This window comes from Rissa tridactyla, chromosome 3 (genome assembly GCF_028500815.1).
Source record: "Rissa tridactyla isolate bRisTri1 chromosome 3, bRisTri1.patW.cur.20221130, whole genome shotgun sequence".
In the NCBI taxonomy this organism is placed as follows: domain Eukaryota; kingdom Metazoa; phylum Chordata; class Aves; order Charadriiformes; family Laridae; genus Rissa; species Rissa tridactyla.
The window spans coordinates 116,136,992-116,155,448 of NC_071468.1; the positions used below are offsets into that span (position 1 = coordinate 116,136,992).

The 18,457-nt window shown below is 47.4% G+C and overlaps 1 protein-coding gene across 1 annotated transcript in view; it reads right to left on the minus strand.

Annotated features, from left to right (window-relative positions):
• LOC128906612 (protein LYRIC-like) overlaps positions 1 to 18,457 on the minus strand; it is a 34,316-nt gene that overhangs the window by 4,464 nt on the left and 11,395 nt on the right. Inside the window, exons 2-9 of the mRNA XM_054194095.1 lie at positions 17,718 to 17,777; positions 16,638 to 16,725; positions 15,152 to 15,220; positions 13,084 to 13,299; positions 11,499 to 11,573; positions 9,414 to 9,512; positions 1,170 to 1,276; positions 372 to 494 (exon numbers count right to left, since the gene is read on the minus strand). Of these exons, the coding sequence (XP_054050070.1) occupies positions 372 to 494; positions 1,170 to 1,276; positions 9,414 to 9,512; positions 11,499 to 11,573; positions 13,084 to 13,299; positions 15,152 to 15,220; positions 16,638 to 16,725; positions 17,718 to 17,777 (837 nt within the window). The remainder of the gene's footprint in view (positions 1 to 371; positions 495 to 1,169; positions 1,277 to 9,413; positions 9,513 to 11,498; positions 11,574 to 13,083; positions 13,300 to 15,151; positions 15,221 to 16,637; positions 16,726 to 17,717; positions 17,778 to 18,457) is intronic.

Genomic DNA, 18,457 nt, shown 5'->3' on the forward strand with positions numbered 1-18,457 from the left:
GCCATTTGCTCCTCTCCGCATTGCAAAATCAAACTGGTTTGTAAGTATGTTAGGGAATACCATGTTGCAAAAATCCAGTGGTCACTGTGCTCACCCTTCTTTTATGGGAGGGCAGGGAGAGGGGAAGGGGAAAGGGGAAAAGGAAAAAAAAAAAGAAAAAAAGAAAAAAAGAAAAAAGAAAAGAGAAAAGAAAAAAGAAAAAAAGAAAAAAGAAAAAAGAAAGAAGAAACAAAGAAAAAAGAAAAAAAGAAAAAAGAAAAAAGAAAAAAAGAAAAAAAGTCCCCCCTTAGGTCACATCATCCTAATGGAGAAGACACCCCCTCTCTGCTCTTGGAAAACCAGATGCTACTCTGGGAATACGAAATACTCACATGCCTCAGTCCCACTCCACCCCTTGCTTCCTTCACTTCAATTTTCTTCTTCTTCTTCTGCTGCGTTTTGCTTTTCAGTCCGGAAAGGCAGAAAGGAATGCCTGCTTTGCCTTTTGGCAAATCCTGAAAACACCAGAGATCTTGTAAGAGGAGGCCTGGGATGGCTGATGCATGTTTTTTTCAGGAAAACCGATGACCTCCAGGAGTGTACAAGCAGGGCGTCTCTCTGGATAAGGCACACACCTCGGCTTCAGCCAGCGGTTTGCAAAAAGCTCATCACGCTCTTCCCGCTGCTGTCAAAGAGGGACATTTCCCTGGGCTTCTAGAAAGTATTTCAACAGCAAGCTTTCTGCTTCTATCTCCCCGCCCAAGCTACCACTGTATCACTATCAGCAAACCTGAAATAAATACATGTAAATAAATACATCCCAGCTGGGATGGTGGGAAGGCTGGTGTCAGCTGTGGGCTCTACACAGGTATTCAGGCGGGTCAGTGGCAGTAGAAAGAGCTCATTCACGCAGGGTGACACATACCTCAGGACAGAAATGCCATCCAGATGATAAACTACCAGAACCAGCCAATTCCTCCAACCCATCTCACATGTCCTGCATGTGTTTCCCCAGCTCCAGCTATCTCAGACAGGTCAGGGGAGTGACCACACCAAGCACCTCCTCCCAGCATGAGAAAGCCCCCACAACTGGAGAAGTCCAGCTCTAGGGCTGGACTGGACACCCCAGTCTGGCTGAGACTGGCCCCAGTGGAGCAGGTCTTCCTCGGTCACCAACGCCGCTGCCTCACCTTCTCCTTCTCCTCCCCTGCCTGATGCTCCTCATGTCCTGTCCAATTTCCCCACTCTTCCGTGGGAGCCTTCCAGTCGGAGTCTAGGTCAATCGCTGAAGGATCATCTGTTAAGAACAAGCATACGAGTGAGTTACCTTCAACTCCGTACTGCTTCCCAGGCTCATGCTGGTAATGCAAACACTGCAAAGAATATCTGCCATCTTCCTGCTTGCCGATGGGATGTCTGGGTGCGCATGTATGCACCAGCATCTTAAACGTATTTAAAAGAAGAATCCATTGACTGCTAATTCGCAATTAGTGACTGCACTCTTCAGGGCAGGAGGAAAATTAAAGAAGGGCAGAAAAACACATGGAGGAACCAAAGCCCTTCCAGCCTGTGCTTCAGTAAAACAAGCTTTATAAAACTAATAGCATTTTCTTTTCATTTCATTGATAAGGATTCAGGCGTATCCAGAAACACTGGCAGAGGCAGCAGGCTCTTCCCCTCATTGCAACACACCATCCTCAGGGCAATTATTTGTATGGAAAAGTCATGTTAGCAAAGGATTTGTGCATTTGTTAATGCTCTCATTGGCTGTTCTTTGCCATAAAAAAATAGTACCGAATGCATTTTTGACGTCATCTTCCTCTTCCATTTCCTTTTCTTGAATGTAAGCCAGACAGGCACCATCACAGCACAGATGTCCAAAGCTCCTTAACATGCAACTCTAAATACGCATGAAATAGGTAACACCTACCCTGCATCGAATCTGATCATTTCATGGGGGCTAGGCAGAAAACGTTCGAAAATCTTTTAGGTTTCTGCATGTGCCAGCATCTGGTCCCTTTGAAAATCTGGCCGCGAGCCCTCAGCTGCCTCTCCACAAAGCACTGGCAAAGGATCCGCGGGCAAGAAGGCAAAACAGACCAGTCTAATTCCTTTGCCCAAACTGAATGAGGTGCAAAAAAGCAGATAAATCAGCATAAGATGTTGAAAGGACTACTCGATTATTTTTTAATGCTCTGAATGTAACAATCTTAAGTCTTATCCTAACAGGAAGAAAGACTTTCAAAACACAACATATAATAATAACTCTGAGCTGATCACGTCTCTTAAAATAAAAACAAATATAAAAAAATCCCAGGCTGGATGGAAAAACTTCTAGTTGAAGCAGGGCCAAACCCAAAAGCATGCTGGGGATGATAAAAAACTGTTTCCAAAAAGTTCCTCTGTCCAGTTTGCTGCCAAATGTTATAAACATGATTATAAACATTGCTCAAGTTTCTCAGTTTCAAATTCATGCCCTGTACGTAGGCAGTATTTCTTTCCTTCTTCAAAAGGAACAGGAACAAGTATTTTCTAATGTATTCCCCCCAAAAAAATCCAGTCTGAGTATTTTAGGCAAATGAATGCATCTTGATTTGAGAGATGCAAAATATACATGAATGGCTTAGATGTCTGAAGAACAGTTTGTGTAGGCTGCAGCATGGGATTACACCACCAAAAAGCTTCTCCTGCTTCTCCCCAGTTAGGTTACACAAGGGTCTGGTGTACAACTTCTGGAGGATTTAGCTGTTGTGGTTGAAGGCAATCCCAACCTGTGCCCTCCACCCCATAGCTAGGCCAGAAGGTACATCGGGGTGAGGACGCAGCAAGTCCCAGCCCCACAGCCCGTGCCTGCACGCTCTGCCTCCGCACTGATACACCACGGGCGTGCCATGGCAGCAAAAAATATAGGCAAAACCGTCTGCTAGACAGGAGGCAAATTCTGGCTACCAGGAGGGTGCACAGCATGGCACGGGGTCTGGTGAAATGCCACCGAGTCTTCAGGAACGAGAGTCCCTCCTGAGCTGCAGGGCAGCAGCTCTGCCGGTGGATGCTCCTGTGGGTGTGCAAGAAGAACGGACTGTAACTCAAGGAAGGCACGCTGGAAGCCAAGATTATGTTTTTCACTTCTGATCTCTTAAGCAGTATGTTTATGTACTTATTTTTAAGCATGCAAATAGTTTTAATGGCTACATTCCTGCCATGGGCTTACGTTCAGGCTTCGCCCTCACCACGCGGGCAGGCACGAAGCTCGGCCAGGCAGCGGTGGCTCTGCCTCTTCTCAGAATCACTCTTCCCAAAGCATTATGTCCCAGGGGTGTTTAAAATCAACTCAGAGTAAAATCAAGCGCAACGTAAGATTCTTTACAATTTGCTGGATTTGATGGGAAAATAGGATTAAATGTACTTATCCTAGAGCTCTGGTTTAAAAGCTCTCCTGTTGCATGGCGTGTTTCCCTTCCAGCTACAGTGACATCTCCTGGAATGGCTTTAAACTCTGAATAACCTCTAATATTTCTAAATCAGCAACTGGTCCTCCTTGGGTCACAACTTCTCTCACGGGCTAAAACTGTCATTCCTTCAGTAGGAGAAAAGCAGGAGCACAAAAAGGGATGTGCCATGCAGCAGCTCCTGCGTCCTTGGTGGGTTTAGCACTAACGGAGGTGAACTCTCACAGTCCGTCTATAGACCAGCATCTTGATAATTCCACTTTTAGAAAAGCAGTGATGTTAAATGCCATTTTCCAACTAGATTCTTCACCCACCTCAGTCCCCCAGTCACTCTACCCAAAGCTGTCCTTTTCTGTCCCCTGCTAGCAGCGAACAAGTCCCATTGGCAGCACGCATTTCGGGGCCAAGGTGATTTCCACATACCCCATGTCATGAAGATGCTTTAAGATCCTGAAGGACACTACTTTGAAGGTGTAAGATCCTGAAAGGCGCTACTTTGAAGGTGTCTTCAGAAACCGAAGGAGGATGCCAGCACTTCTGCAGGCAGCAAGTCCATCCCAGCGCCAACCATCCAGATGCCCTTGGTCCCCAGCTGCCTGGACAACACCGGGGAGCAGCCGGCTGTGCCCTGGGAGGTGTCGGGGATCAGGCAAACAGGGACCCCCAGCAGCAGGGGCTGGTCAAAGGGGACAGTCAGCAGGTTCCCTGTGTGAGCTGAGAGAGGGTAGAGTACTCCACAGGCTGAACCTAATTATTTGGCCTGGAAAACAAAGCTGGAAAGTACCGCAGCAAAAAATCAGTCTGTTTCACCAAGAATAGGATTAAACAATTTCTAGTCCAGAGTTGTAGGTTTGGACCCTATGCCGTCAGCATCCCTTTGGGCATGGTCTCCCCCAATATGGTCAGTAGAAACCTAAGGCAGAGCAGCCCTTCACCCAGTCCTCGGTGGACCGTGTATTGTCTCTGGTGCCGAGTCCTTCTGTGGCTGCTGGAGAAAACCTGTCTCTTTGCAAAGGGCGGGTGGCTGTGTAATGAGCATGGTCCTAACCCAAATCCTCGCTGAGCCCTCGCTTGTAGACCAAGTGGAATCCATTCAGTGCAAATGGACAGACAATTGGCAGGCTAAAGCTTGCATTTATGTGTTACAGGTCAAAATTATTGCTACCAACAGCTGGGTGTAGGAGTCCCTGATTTAACACCTTCCTCGAGCATAATTTAGTAGATGCAAAAAAATCCAATAAATCCCAGACTGAAGACTTCTTTTAATCCAAAGAAGCTGCTTATTCCCATGAAACAAAGTAATTAAAATTCATTTTAACCCCAGGAGAGAAGGAAGGATGGGAGTCATGAGACACCAGAGCTTCCTGAAGGTCCCAGGGCAAATCTGCCTTGGCAATCAAGAAGGATTCATCGGGAAGATGCCAAGTCACAGGTAAAAAGGCAGCTCTCATGGTCACGAGACGTGACCTGTGCTGTTGCCAGACCAAAGTCCCACTGCACTCGGAAGCAGACACATGGTATAACTAGGTGGGAGAGCTGATCTGCTTGAGGGTAGGGAGGCTCTACAGAGGGACCTGGACAGGCTGGATCAATGGGCCAAGGCCAATTGTATGAGATTTAATAAGACCAAGTGCCGGGTCCTTCATCTTGGTCACAACAACCCCAAGCAGCGCTACAGGCTTGGGGAAGAGTGGCTGGAAATCTGCCCGGCAGAAAAGGACCTGGGGGTGCTGGTGGACGGCCAGCTTAACATGAGCCAGCAGTGTGCCCAGGTGGCCAAGAAGGCCAACAGCATTCTGGCTTGCATCAGGAATAGTGTGGCCAGCAGGAGCAGGGAAGTGATGGTGCCTCTGTACTCGGCACTGGTGAGGCCTCACCTCGAGTACTGTGTTCAGGTCTGGGCCCCTCTGTACAAGAGGGACATTGAAGTGCTGGAGCGTGTCCAGAGGAGAGCTACCAGGCTGGTGAGGGGTCTGGAGACCAGGGCATATGAGGAGAGGCTGAGGGAGCTGGGCATGTTTAGCTTGGAGAAGAGGAGGCTGAGGAGAGACCTCATTGCCCTCTACAACTACCTGAAAGGAGGGTGGAGAGAGGTGGGTGTTGGCCTCTTCTCCCAGGTGAATAACGGCAGGACCAGAGGAAGTGGTCTGAAGTTGCATCAGGGGAGGTTTAGATTAGATATTAGGAAGGATTACTTTACTGAAAGAGTGGTCAGGCACTGGAACAGCCTGCCCAGGTTGAGTCATTATCCCTAGAGGTATTTAAGGAATGTCTAGATTTGGCACTTCAGGGCATGCTCTGAAGGGCAGAGATTGTAGGTTGTTGCATTTTGGTTTTTTTTGTTTTGGTTTTTTTTTGTGTGTGTGTGTACGGTTGGACTCGATGATCTCAAAGGCCCTTTCCAACCATGAAGATTCTATGATTTTATGATTCTATAAAACCTGTATTTGCTCACCTTGGAACCAGACACAAGCGCTCTAAACCAGCCCAGCCGGATGCACTGTGTGGGTTACACATGTTGTAACAGCAAAACCAGACACAGCCTATAATGTACTTTGTGAAACAGGTAAGAATAAGTACACAAATGTCACCAAAGGGGCAGTGGCAGACGTGTGGTGTAGCTGCACAAAGGCAGTACTGGGAAACACTGGGAGTGTAACGATAGGACACGAGGTAATGGCTTCAAACTGAAAGAGGGTAGATTTAGATTGGATATCAGGAAGAAATTCTTTACTGTGAGGGTGGTGAGGCACTGGAACAGGTTGCCCAGGGAAGCTGTCAGTGCCCCATCCCTGGAAGTGTTCAAGGCCAGGCTGGATGGGGCTTTGAGCAACCTGGTCTAGTGGGAGGCGTCTGGGCAGGGGGGTTGAAATACGATGATCTTTAAGGTCCCATCAACCCAAACTATTCTGTGTGAACACGTGCAAGCAGTAAAGCCATCAAGGTAGAGCCCAGGAGGCAGAGCAGGCAGGAGATGCCTGGGGGATGCAGAACAACCTTGCAGAACACGCGAGAAAGGTGCCTGGTGAAACCTGAGCAGCTCCCAGGCCCGAAAGTGAAGTGAACTATGCCAGAAACACCAGAGGTTTTCTCTTTGTGGCAGGGCTGAAAAGCATGCAAACGGGAGCAATGAGCAGAGAAAAATGAGGATGAAAGAAGTTGCCCATTTTGGAGCCCCCTCATGAGGGACTGCAGCCATCGGTGCTAACCATGTGGCTTCAGCTCCAAGACACTGAATACCCTGAGCTAACGAAGGCTTAGATTGCTAAGGACTAATTGTTTGAATATGCAGAGATGATGATTGGTGACAGAATGAGGATTACAGAATCGCTGAGGTTGGAAGGGGCCTCTGGAGATCGTCTCGTCCCACCCCGCTGCTCACAGCAGGCTCAGCTACAGCAGGTTGCTCAGGGATGTAGCCGGGGGGGTTTGAGTATCTCCAAGGATGGAGACTCCGCAGCCTCTCTGGGCAACCTCTTCTGCTGACTGACCACCCTCACCATTAAAAAAAACAAACCTTTTTCTTATGTTCACCTGCCATTTCCCATACTTCACTTCATGCCTCTTGTCTGCTCACTGGGCAGACCAGAGCCCACCACCCCATCAGGCGTTCCTCCGCACAGATGGACTCTGCTGGACCCGCTCCAGTATGGCCATGCCCATCTTGTACCAGGGAGCCCAGAAATGGGCACAGCACGCCAAGATGTGACGACGATTAAGAATTAACCGTCGGCAACGTGTTATCATTAATGAACGTCAACCCAGCAGTGCGTTGGTTTGAAACCAGCCTGGTTTATCAGCCTGTTCAACACTCCCATGTCACAGTGACCGCTCGGTTCCCTGACTACTAACTGCCTCTCTCCCTCTATGTATAAACACTTTCAGTTGTGACAACTTAAGCCTCAAGCCTTTTGTGAGTTAGGCTGTTATTATTAATGGTACTTCATGAAAAGATAAGCCGATGGGGCGCGGGGAGCCAGCCAAAGCTGCTCCGGGAGCCGGGAGTCCGGCATCCAGCTCCGTCTTCTGCACCAGCCCATCGCAGAACAAAGAGACTCATTAAATATACTGATCTGGATTTGATAAAATGACCCCAGCTCATATTCAGGTTATGAATGGCATTTTTTTGTTGTTTTTTTTTGTTTTTTTTTAGTTCAGAGGCCTGCAAGAGCGAACAGGCCTCGTTTAACTGTCAAAGAGCTCATTTTGCCTGCAGCGCCGACCTTAATGCCAACCATTACCTCATCTAAACTCAGGGAATACATGTTCGTGACGCTCCCCTCTGCATCAATATCAAGGCTGACGATTCGAAGGAAAAAAAAACAACAAACCTACTACTCTTAAGAAGCAAGCTGTAAGGCAGGCAGAAATCCTTCCATTTCTGCTTTCAATCAAAACGCATCTGCTCCGACGGCTGCCAGGGCAAGCTGCTGAATTTGCTCCTCTCTGTCCTGCTCTCGGACAGACAGGGCATTCGGAGAAAAGAGGAGCCCGCTTTGCCCGGCTTTGCCACTGCGGATCAAACCCGGAGCGCGCCACGCACTCGCTGAGTGAGCTGAACGCAAGGCGAGGAAACGCTGATGGCGAGCTGCCTCCCTCCTCCTCAGGAGTTACGGAGGGGCCAAGCCGCAACGGGGGGGTAAACGAGCACAGCACTAACAGAGGGCAATGCTCAGGGCTGGGGTGGTTTTCTTTTTTTTTCGGTTTGTTCGTTTTATTTTTATTGCTTTTATTTTTTTATTTTTTTTAAAGCGAACTATGCTATTTATAAAACGCTCTGGCGGCGAAGCCGATGCGTCGGCTGCAGAGTTGCAGTTACCGCTGGGCAGAGAAGCAAGACGACCGCAGTCTTTTCTCCTCGATGCATTCAACCGCTCTGGGTTCTCCTGCAGCGAAGGCGATCAGAGCAGCCAGAGGGAGAAGGGGTCTGCTTGGCTCCTCGGCCATCATTCCTGCAAGGGCAGGGTAGGGCCTCCCAACAACAACGGGGGTATAAATAGATACTTCACTCGATCCTGACCAAAAGGTCAAGAGAAAAGGCCATCTAATACCCACACTGTTCATGCCAAATCATTCCAGCCGCTCAGGACCAGCGCTGGCCTTACAAGCAGATTTTAAAAGTGAAAAAACCACACCATTACCAGCCATAAAAAGACTGAAATCCTAATTGCCGCACTCCACCAGAGCTGAATTCTGCATCTGGGTATTACAGAGGAAATTTTGAAGTTCTGGCAAACTGAAACCCATGTTTGCAGCAGCGCCCTGTCCTCCCCGCGGCTCTTCCCCGGCCACCCCACTGAGCCCCCACCAGGCCGGGGGCTGCCTGGAGAGGGGCCACCCAGCTCCACCTTCCCCACCCAGCCGCGGGAGGGAGGGGAACGCGAGGCTTCAGTTACGAAAACCAACCCCAACTTTGAACTCGTTTTGCAAATTTGGTAATCCGAGAGAGAGATGATTGCTAACACGTGGGGTTTGGGTTTGTTTGTTGTTTTTTTTTTTTTTGAAACACAGAGCCCATATTGTTGCCTCTGGCTCAGGAAGTCCCTGACCCGCTCTCCGCTGGGTGCGGGGAGGGATCGCCCCGTGCTCGCCCTCTTCCTCTGCTCGGCTGCCAGCAACTGCTGGGGAGAGGACATGGGGCTATGGGAGCCTTCAAACAGCCTCCCCACAGCTGGCCTGGCCACCCAGCAGCTCTAGTTACACTTTGCACAGCAGTATGTCTGCACCGAACCAGACTGCACCTACTGCATCCCTTTTTTGTCCCCTTCTTAGTAAAACCCTCAATAAATGGCCCGTTCTCACCCTTCTCTGGAGTCCCACATTTTGCCTGCCCAAAACCAGATCCTACTAATTCCTCCCTTACCTCTGCCAGCCTCGTGCCAGGTGGGAAGTGGACCCTGATTTTTGAGGCTTAGAAAACAGACTGAAAAGGGCACCAGCGATAACATGCTCGCCTTTCAATAGAAAATGAGCGAAGAGACGTACCCTGCCCCTGCCATGCATCGTCTGCGGGGAGGAAGGTCGAGCTGGCGTGCCAGCAGCATCTGGATGGACTGTCCTCGGATGATTTACTCTTCGTGTTATCTGCATGCAGGAAAAGCAACTTTTTAAAAATAAAAACAAAGAAAAAACCCCAACCCAAAACCTAAAAGATAATCGCATAGGTATAGCCACATTATTAAAACCAATTAATCATGCTTTTATCTGCTCACTATGTCATGATGCCTGGACATTACGTAATTTAAGCCACACATTAATCTACGCTGCTCATCACAGTGGATTTATTAACGAAGGCTGGACAAGGACACTTACATGCATAAGTTATTAAAAACAACCCACTCAGGAGTGGCCACACTAACAATATTCAGAGATGTAAACTTCCGACTCATCTCTGTTGGGGATGATAGAAGGGAGCTGTAGTTCCTGTGGAACAAAAGCCACAGCCAGTGTATCCAGCTCCAGCTCCTACTGACCCCAGTGAGAAAGCTTCTGCTCACTCTAACAGACACCCCCTCATTACCAAACGAATGACTCCGAGAAAGAACACGGATGAGAGGGAGCTGCTGGAGGAAAAAGGAGAGTTAAAGGTTTTCTGATTATTATTTTCAACAACTAAAGCAACCAGTGGGATTCACATGCCTCCCTGAGTGACTCCCCTCAGCCCCTTTCTAAGGCCTGTACATACAGTGTTTTCTTCATTTCTTTCATACACAACTGATTTTTTTTCATATCTGATTTTTCCTTCCTTCCTTTCACCTAAGGAACTCCTTTTTTTATGCAGTTTTGCTCTATATCAGCTTGATTTTTTTCTGCATAAATGCAGATGTTAACAAATATTTCTCCCTGTACTTGTACATTAGGAACTGCTTCAATCCACTGATGCAGTGTTGGAAAATTGATGACAAATATGGCGTGTATTGTATTGACTACCGTGTCTGGCTTTAGAAGTGAATTTCAGAGTTCTGGCTTATACCACACATGCTGTTTTGTGCATGGATGTCATAGAATCATAGAATGGTTAGAGTTGGAAGCAACCTTAAAGATCACCTAGTTCCAACCCCCTGCCATGGCAGGGACACCTCCCACTAGACCAGGCTGCTCAAAGCCCCATCCAGCCTGGCCTTGAACACTTCCAGGGATGGGGCCTCCACAACCTCCCTGGGCAACCTGTGCCAGTGTCTCACCACCCTCACAGTAAAGAATTTCTTCTTAATATCTAACCTAAACCTACCCTCTTTGAGCCTAAAATGGTTACCCCTCGTCCTATCACTAAAATCCCTGATAAAGAGTCCCTCCCCATCTTTCCTGCAGGCCCCCTTTAGGTACTGGAAAGCTGCAGTAAGGTCTCCCCAGAGCATCCTCTTCTCCATGTCTATCTATATGTATCTATGCTTGCCTGTAGTATCTCAAGAAGCCTCAGGACCACGCTTTGCATTCATCAGCCAGCCGGACCTGCAGACAAGTTTGAGTTTCTGGCAGGCAAAGAGCGTATGAACCGGCAGCGCTCAGAGCCAGGCAGCGAGAAGGACTGAGAGTTGCAGAGAGGCAAAGCGAAAGCCAGAAACAAAGCTGAAGATTAATGCAACACCAAAAGATGCTCCAGCCTTCTCAAGGCCATGCATGGAGAGGCTCAAGCTGAAAATCCCTCACTGTGCTTGAGAGGAAGCTGCTGGCTCAGCAGCCTCGAACAGGGCCTCCCCAACCCGGGTGTTTGCTCCCTCCCTCGGTCTGAAATTCTCTGAATTTGTTGGTCATCGGAACACAACAGAACACTTCTGTGCGAGTAAACCTAACACAGAAAGAATTTGCTGGGGAGGCAGTATTTTTTTTTATTTATTCCAAGATGAAACACGAGTTTGGAAAGCGCTCAATAAAATGTTCTGATGTCACTCCTTAAAACACTGGTAGCACTGGATTGCAGATGTGAACAAGCTCTACAAGGGAGAGTGACTAGTGAAATACGGCTCCAAGGGAAAAGACCCATATCTAAGCAAAGAGAGTACTTTCAAGCCAAGCATCTAGGAAAACAATAGAAGAATTCAGATAGAAGTCCAGAGAGAGACCACTCACCTAACTCCCTGGACAGCTCTGATAACGTCCCAAAGGTCACAGGACAGGATTTTACTTCTGCAATATCCCATGTTCCTGCATTTACAAAGCAAACAAACAGTAACCCAAAATGCGATGTCACATTCACAGCTGGCAGCTGCAGTTTCTACCTGACACTCCCAATGTCGTTACAGCCCTTCCATGCTCTCTCTATCCCAAGCCTGCAGCCGCTGCTGCTCCTGGAGAAGAATCGAGAGAGGAGAAATTATCTTCTATGGCCAGAGGGAGCCCAGCCCAGTCGCCACGTACACCTTCCCAGCCCTTCAAAGTGCACGTCACACCAGCATGGCCCTTCTCTGGGGGACCCTTCTGCAATTCTTCACTCATCTGAACTGATTTCCCCTTTATGCACAACTGGCAGAAGCTGTCATCATGTATCAGCCTGGAATTTGGCCTTTTGAAAGCAATCATAGAATACAGTAAAAATAGAGTAAAAAATGGTACCAACATCCTCCCCCCATCAACCCTGTATTTTGCAAAAAAGGACTCTAGCACAGAAAGCAACTCATGTAAGGGCAACCTAAGACCATTTTCTGTGTCACCAGAGTACTGGATTACTGCTACTGGAGGTGAGTCATCACACGGCCTTATACACCAATCAATCCAGCCACCAAGCTCGGTTAATCAGCGAGCTTGTAATGAAAATCAAACGCTTTTGAAAATCAACGAAAAAGCAACACTAACCACTTTAACTTTTAACTCATAACTCTCCCGCCCCACCAAGAAGTCAGGAAGAGAGATATAAAGAAAGATATAAAGGTCCAGTTACCACCTAGTTATTAATTGTTGGCATTGCTCTAGAATCTACAGTAGCACCCACAATAGAAATACAACATGAGACATAACTTTGCCATGAAAATTAAACCATGACGGAAAGGAAAAGTCATTAAATACCGGTGAGAGAGCTGGTATCAGCGTCTCCTAATCTTTAGCCTCATGGCCTGGCAAGTGTAGCCCTTCACTGCTTTAAAGTTGTCTGAGGTTTTAGAGACACAGTTACCCACCTCTGGCTTATGTTACACAGAGCATGTCCCAACAGCACAACTGGGACCCAAAGTGGCTCTAAATGACCTTGTTTGGACACCAACAAGGGGTGAATCAGTGGGGAAGCTGGGCAAACCGTGTAGGTACAGCACAGCGCTGACATGAACAGGCTGCTTCCAACCATCAAATACCCACACTGATTTAGGAATACCTTGCCTCATGCTGCTTTGAAACACACAGATAATCCCTGAAGGCTAACTCTGACTACCTGTGAGCATCCTTGGAAGGAAAGGTTTCGGCTCCTTTGCAGAGGAACCAAACACTAAATACCTGTGGGTAGGAAACAACTTGCACCCAACAGGTATCATCTGCACCACAGAAGAAATTCCTGCCACAGAGACCCCTCTTGTCACATTGCTGGAAAATAAACGACAGCCATCAGGGTTCAAAGGGGGTGGACAACACTGCATGTGTGCAGGACGAATGTCGGTGGGGCAGTACTCTGCTGGACGCAGAAATTCATGAAGGTTTCCCTCTGCAACACTGGAATGTCAACACTCACCTACGTTGGAGAAAACGTCCTCCTCTAAACGGGAGGGCGCCGATTCTTCCCGTATGGCTCCTGAGGCCTTCAGCGCGGTCCCACACTCTGCCTTGGCAACGAGAGCACCTCTTCCACCGCCACCAGTGTCCTCTGTGAGTGGCCACACCGCTCCCTTCTCATCCCAGTCAAAGGCTGGCTCGACCGCCGAGCTACCCAGGGATGCTCTGCTGGGGTCTTCTCGGGAATAAACATTATCACCGGGTCGGCATTATTTTTAATTACAATGCAGAGTTTGTACAGAGGAAACAACAGAACGACGGCTGATCTAAACCCCTCAGATGTAATGGCTATATTCCAACTGAAATGATTTACAGATACAGTGACAGTAAAGCAGAGGCCCTGGGATGGGACACTGAAGCAGCAGATGTGAAGGCCATGTGAGAAGGAAGGCACTACAGCAATGAGTCCCACTGGAGATGACACCACACCGCAGAGGCCTTGGGCATCCCTCCCTGACTGCAAGGGTGGCTCAAGGCCTCCAGAGTCCAGCTGGGGACCCAGAGCAGTTAAAGGGAGAGGAAAGAGGACAGCAGGACCTCCAAGGAAAAAGAAAGCAAACCTCTTGGATGTTGGTAGTTGAAGGCTGCAAGAGACATCAATGCCAGGCATATGGATATTATAAATAATGACAATTATTTCCAACAACTTTTCTTCCTAAGGACTCCCAAAGCACTTTAGGACTCCATTTTCCTGTGATTCTGGTGGGCAGGGGACCGTTTCTGGTATCAACCCCACCTTCACACACCTTAATGATGCCGCTGCTGCTTCTTCCCTGCTAGGAAACAGCAATCAGCACTCGGCAGGGTTAGGGCTTCTTCCTGGAAGAGGACACTTCACTGCTCTGTAGAGGTCCATAGTAAACAGGGCCACCATGACCACCTGGTTGAGCTTCCTGCACAACCCAGGCTCCAGGATTGCACCAAGGACTTCTGCTGCTTCAACTGGGACTTTGCTGAGCTCCCTTGCCCTGGGCCAGCAAAGCACTTAACGCCTGCACGGGCTTAGCGTTAAACCATGCGTTGTTAACCTTCTGCACGTGCAGCTGGCACCACCCATGCCAAGAGGCCAACTTACATGAATAAAGCCAAATGTGGACCCATCTACTTTGCTGGAGAGCGAGTAGAGACCTCAGCACCCTTTAGAGACTGTCATGAAAACATTTAACTCGCTGATTTATAAAATCCAAATGATAAAGCGGTCCCAAAATGTCTGTATATTTTTAGATCAAAATTTCCTGTTCACTTACTCTGATCGCCAATTTTAGTAGAGCATCTGAGAGCACTTTAAGATAGTCTTATTGCAGACAGTGCGCAAACGCCCACATTCATCCAGCTGTGTCTCCCAATCCCAAACTTCCACCTTACCTTCTAAATTACTCCAATATATTAAACTTACAGGTTTGTCCACTATATTAATAATTTTATTGCAGATAGATAATTAAAACATTTCCAAATACTGTAATTCCATGACCTGCTTTCATACGGCAGTTATAATAATATAATTAATAGAAATGTATATAAGCATAAGTGCATGGCAGAAACTTTGAAATCCCCAGAGGAAAAGTGTGGAGTGAGGACAAAGCATTGTTTCATTTTATCTCATTAGAAGATGAGCATGTCCCTCCCTTTACAGCTTTTTACACCGGGCAGGCCTAGATTAAAGAACCTGTTTGGAACTGAGCAAATCACACAGGTTTTTATACATCCATTATCAGAAAATGTCTTCTGCCGAGTCACACAAAAGCAACTAATCCACATTACACCAAACTTTTAGCAGATCTCAGATCTAATAGACGTTTGCTTTCAAAATCCTATGGGTAATACTATGTGTTTAATGAAAGCCTGGAGTAAAAGGCAAGCTCCCAAGGGAGAGCTCCCAAAGCCGTCTTTTCCTAAGTAAACAGCCTAAGTAACCACAAAGGTTTTATTGCCGAATGACAAATAAAGCGAACAGAAAGATGCTGGGACATGAGAAGGGGTGACAAGCCCCGCCAGACCAGGTCTGTAAACCCAGCCTGTAGGTTTACCTTTTTGTTTCAGCCTTTCCTTCCTTAAGTGTCTCTTTTCTCGGCTGCTGATCTTGGTCTGCCAAACTCCTACAACAGAGAGCAAAGTTCACTTTTAAGCTAACAAGAAACTTCCTTTACTGCCTTTATTGCTTAGCACCAAGATAAATAGCTATCTGATAGCTTCTGGTGCTGGCTGGAAAAGGGGCACCATGCAGCATCTCCTTTGCTGTCTCTGCAGAAATGCCGTAATCGTAAGAAATCCCCATCACAAACCTGTCTGTCGTTTTTCCCCACTCATGTAACTGCACATATTCTTCTGCCCTTTGTGTCAGCCCGATGCGACACCCCGTTCCCTCGGGGGGGATGTCACAACAGAATATCAACTGCCTTGTGCAGCTGACAGCGGAAAGAAGTTCATGAAAATCTTAACCGTCAAACAAGGCTTCAATTTACTGGCTTTCTCTAGCCCTGAACATATCCTAGGATTTGTTCTGCCATGTGGAGACACTCTGATTTCCACACGCTTCCATTCACACCGATGGGGCCATGTTCTGCCTCCATCCCTGCTCTCCGTCACCCCAGAAGTCAGGGGAGGGACCGGCACAAATGGTTAATGCAGAAAAAAAACCACAGTTGATGGGTTTCGCTTGAGGCAAACACCTTCTTTCTCTGAAGCAGGGCTGAATTTTGCGTGAAACAGTTCAGCTGGCTCATCCGCTCAAAAAACTAAACATCGGTTTGAAGCAAGCCTCTGCTGCCTCCCCTTCTCCTCCGTCGGCCTTGCAGGCACTCTGCCCCTGACACCAGGGCCCGCAGGAGGGCTCTGCTCCAACGGCAGCGAGGGCTTCTCTTGCTCTCACCGCCGCCCTAATCACTTTATAATCTTTTAAGCCCGGAAAAGCTTAGAATTTGTTGTTTTCAATATGAGCGTTGGTGGGGGGGAAGGCAGAGAGGGGCTCATGGGATGCGATGTATTTTCCAACGAAATTCAAGCTGCCTGAGACCTGCTAGCCTCTGCCAGATTTCTCCGCAGATTTGCTTGCAGCCAAAGGTCTTGGCTCTCTTCAGGGGCGTGCTGGAAATTGGCTGTACATTACCCCAGCGCCTTTACCAGCCTCAGTCACGGGCACAACAAAACGCTGCCTGGGAAGACCCCAGCTCCAGCGTGGCAGAGGCCACAGGGTTAGAGTAAGAGCATGAAGGCAGGACCCTGCTACCCAGTGGACCTCTGGCCTCTTCAGAGAGCCTTCCTCACCTGCAGATTTGCCATCCCTGGGAATGCAGTAAGGACACACCAGAAGCGTGGCAGGAAAGCGCGTGGTCCCTGTCTGTGCCGTTACACGTAGTAAGGAGCAGATGATCAAAATACCTCTCAAACTGGCAATTTTCCCCAATAACGCAGAACAGTAGAATAGTAGAGACGCCCTCCCTTTCGAAATATTTCATCCCATATTATTTTTTGGTAATACAAATCAGGTAACAGAAGAACCAGGTCTTTTGTTACCTTCCTCCTCCTGCAGTTTGTCTTTTTCCACAGAAAGCTCTTTTGGCACCTCCTTGTCTGAGCACTGGGCTTTCCTCTTCTTCTTAGGCTACAGTAGACAGGAGATATGTGGCAGAAAGACAAAACAGGTACTTTTTACATTTCATCATGGAGAAAAAAAGAGTCAGGGCAATAGTTTTGAAACAGAGACTACACAGCGGTAATCAGAGAGAGCAGTAGGTCGCTGGAGTCTTTAAGTGGGTGCAAAAGTCTTCCTGAGCAGATTTTATTGCAAACTCCAAACCAATAAATGCTATAGCTTTGGGCCTACAAAATTTGACTTATCTGCTAGGCTACAAAGCTCACACTTTAATTCAGGTACCTGCTCTACAGTAAGATTTGCATTCATCATTCTTAAATCCTAATTTTCTTCCGATAAAGGAGGAAAACCTAAAATTATTTACCCCCTTTAAAATCAAGAGTTAGGACTTAACCAAAAAACCCCATGGAACAGCCTATTGTTAATTAAGGTATCTGTAGTTTATATTAACCTGAAAGGGAACGGCAGTGGCCGAGGCCATTTTCATGTGGTTTGATGAAACAGTAGAGCTAACCTTAACCCTTCAATTTTGAATGTTCTAGTTTTAACACAGCGGTTCTTGACCTTTCCAAGGCGGGATACCCCTGCCAGGAACACCTTCCGTGCCCGGGCTGAGGGACTGCTCCTCGCTTGTAAGCGCCTCTAAAGCACAGACACGTTCCTCCACACCAGTACAGGTGCTCGATGCCCAAGAGAAAACCCTTGTCCAAACCCAGCGGAATGTCCCGTGTCAGAGCTGGTACTGAAATACAGCAGATCCCAGCTCTCACTTCTGGGCTTGGACCACGAGACCGTCCCACTTGTGGTGGCAGTGACAAGCACCACGGTGTGACTGTGACAGAGAGTTATTCGGTCTTATGTTCCTGAGTCATCTCTTAAGTGCTCCAACAACAGGAATAGTGAATTATCTTTAAAAAGGACTATCAAATAAGGAACGTTCTTAAAACAAGTGTGTCTTGAAAGATAATAATAATAACAAACTCTAAAACTCTTACTGGTACCTTGAGGAGCTTTTTCTCTCTGGTGTTGGCCGATGGTATAAGCTGACCATTCACTGGAACCTAGAAGATGGACAATAAAAAATGCATTATGGAATACGTACAGAATCACAGAATGGTTTGGGTTGGAAGGGACCTTAAAGATCATCTAGTTCCAACCCCCCTGCCATGGGCAGGGACACCTCCCACTGGACCAGGCTGCTCAAATGTGCATGTGTGTGTAGATGTAAATATATATATGCATACAACTAATTTAATACATTCCTGTAATACATATGATAGGCTGAAAGACACAGCTAAATAACCCCCAGTACAAATCTGGGCTAGAATTTGTGGCCTCGTTCCAATTTGAGTTAATTTATTCCAAATTAATTAGTGTTAGCTAAGCCTTTATGAATGTAAATCCAGAAACTCCACATAGATTTATTCCAAAGCAGACATATTTGTGGTTTATCCTAAGATTTCTCTAGGATCAAAGTTGTTTTTCAAATAGGGTAAGCCCGTCTTAAAAAAGCAGCATAGACAGGAGAAGGCTTATTTTAATTCCTGTTTACTGGCTGGGGTGGACCTTATGTTCCCCCTCAAGTGTATCTGACCAACTAAAAGAACAGCTTTCATCCTACCGAGATCCTGTAAAGTGAACCACGAAAGTTTAAGGACTTTTCAAAATACAGTTTGATTAATGTCTCGGCTGTCTCAGAATGCACTGGCAATGGCCAACCTCCAGCTACAGGGGTGGGAGG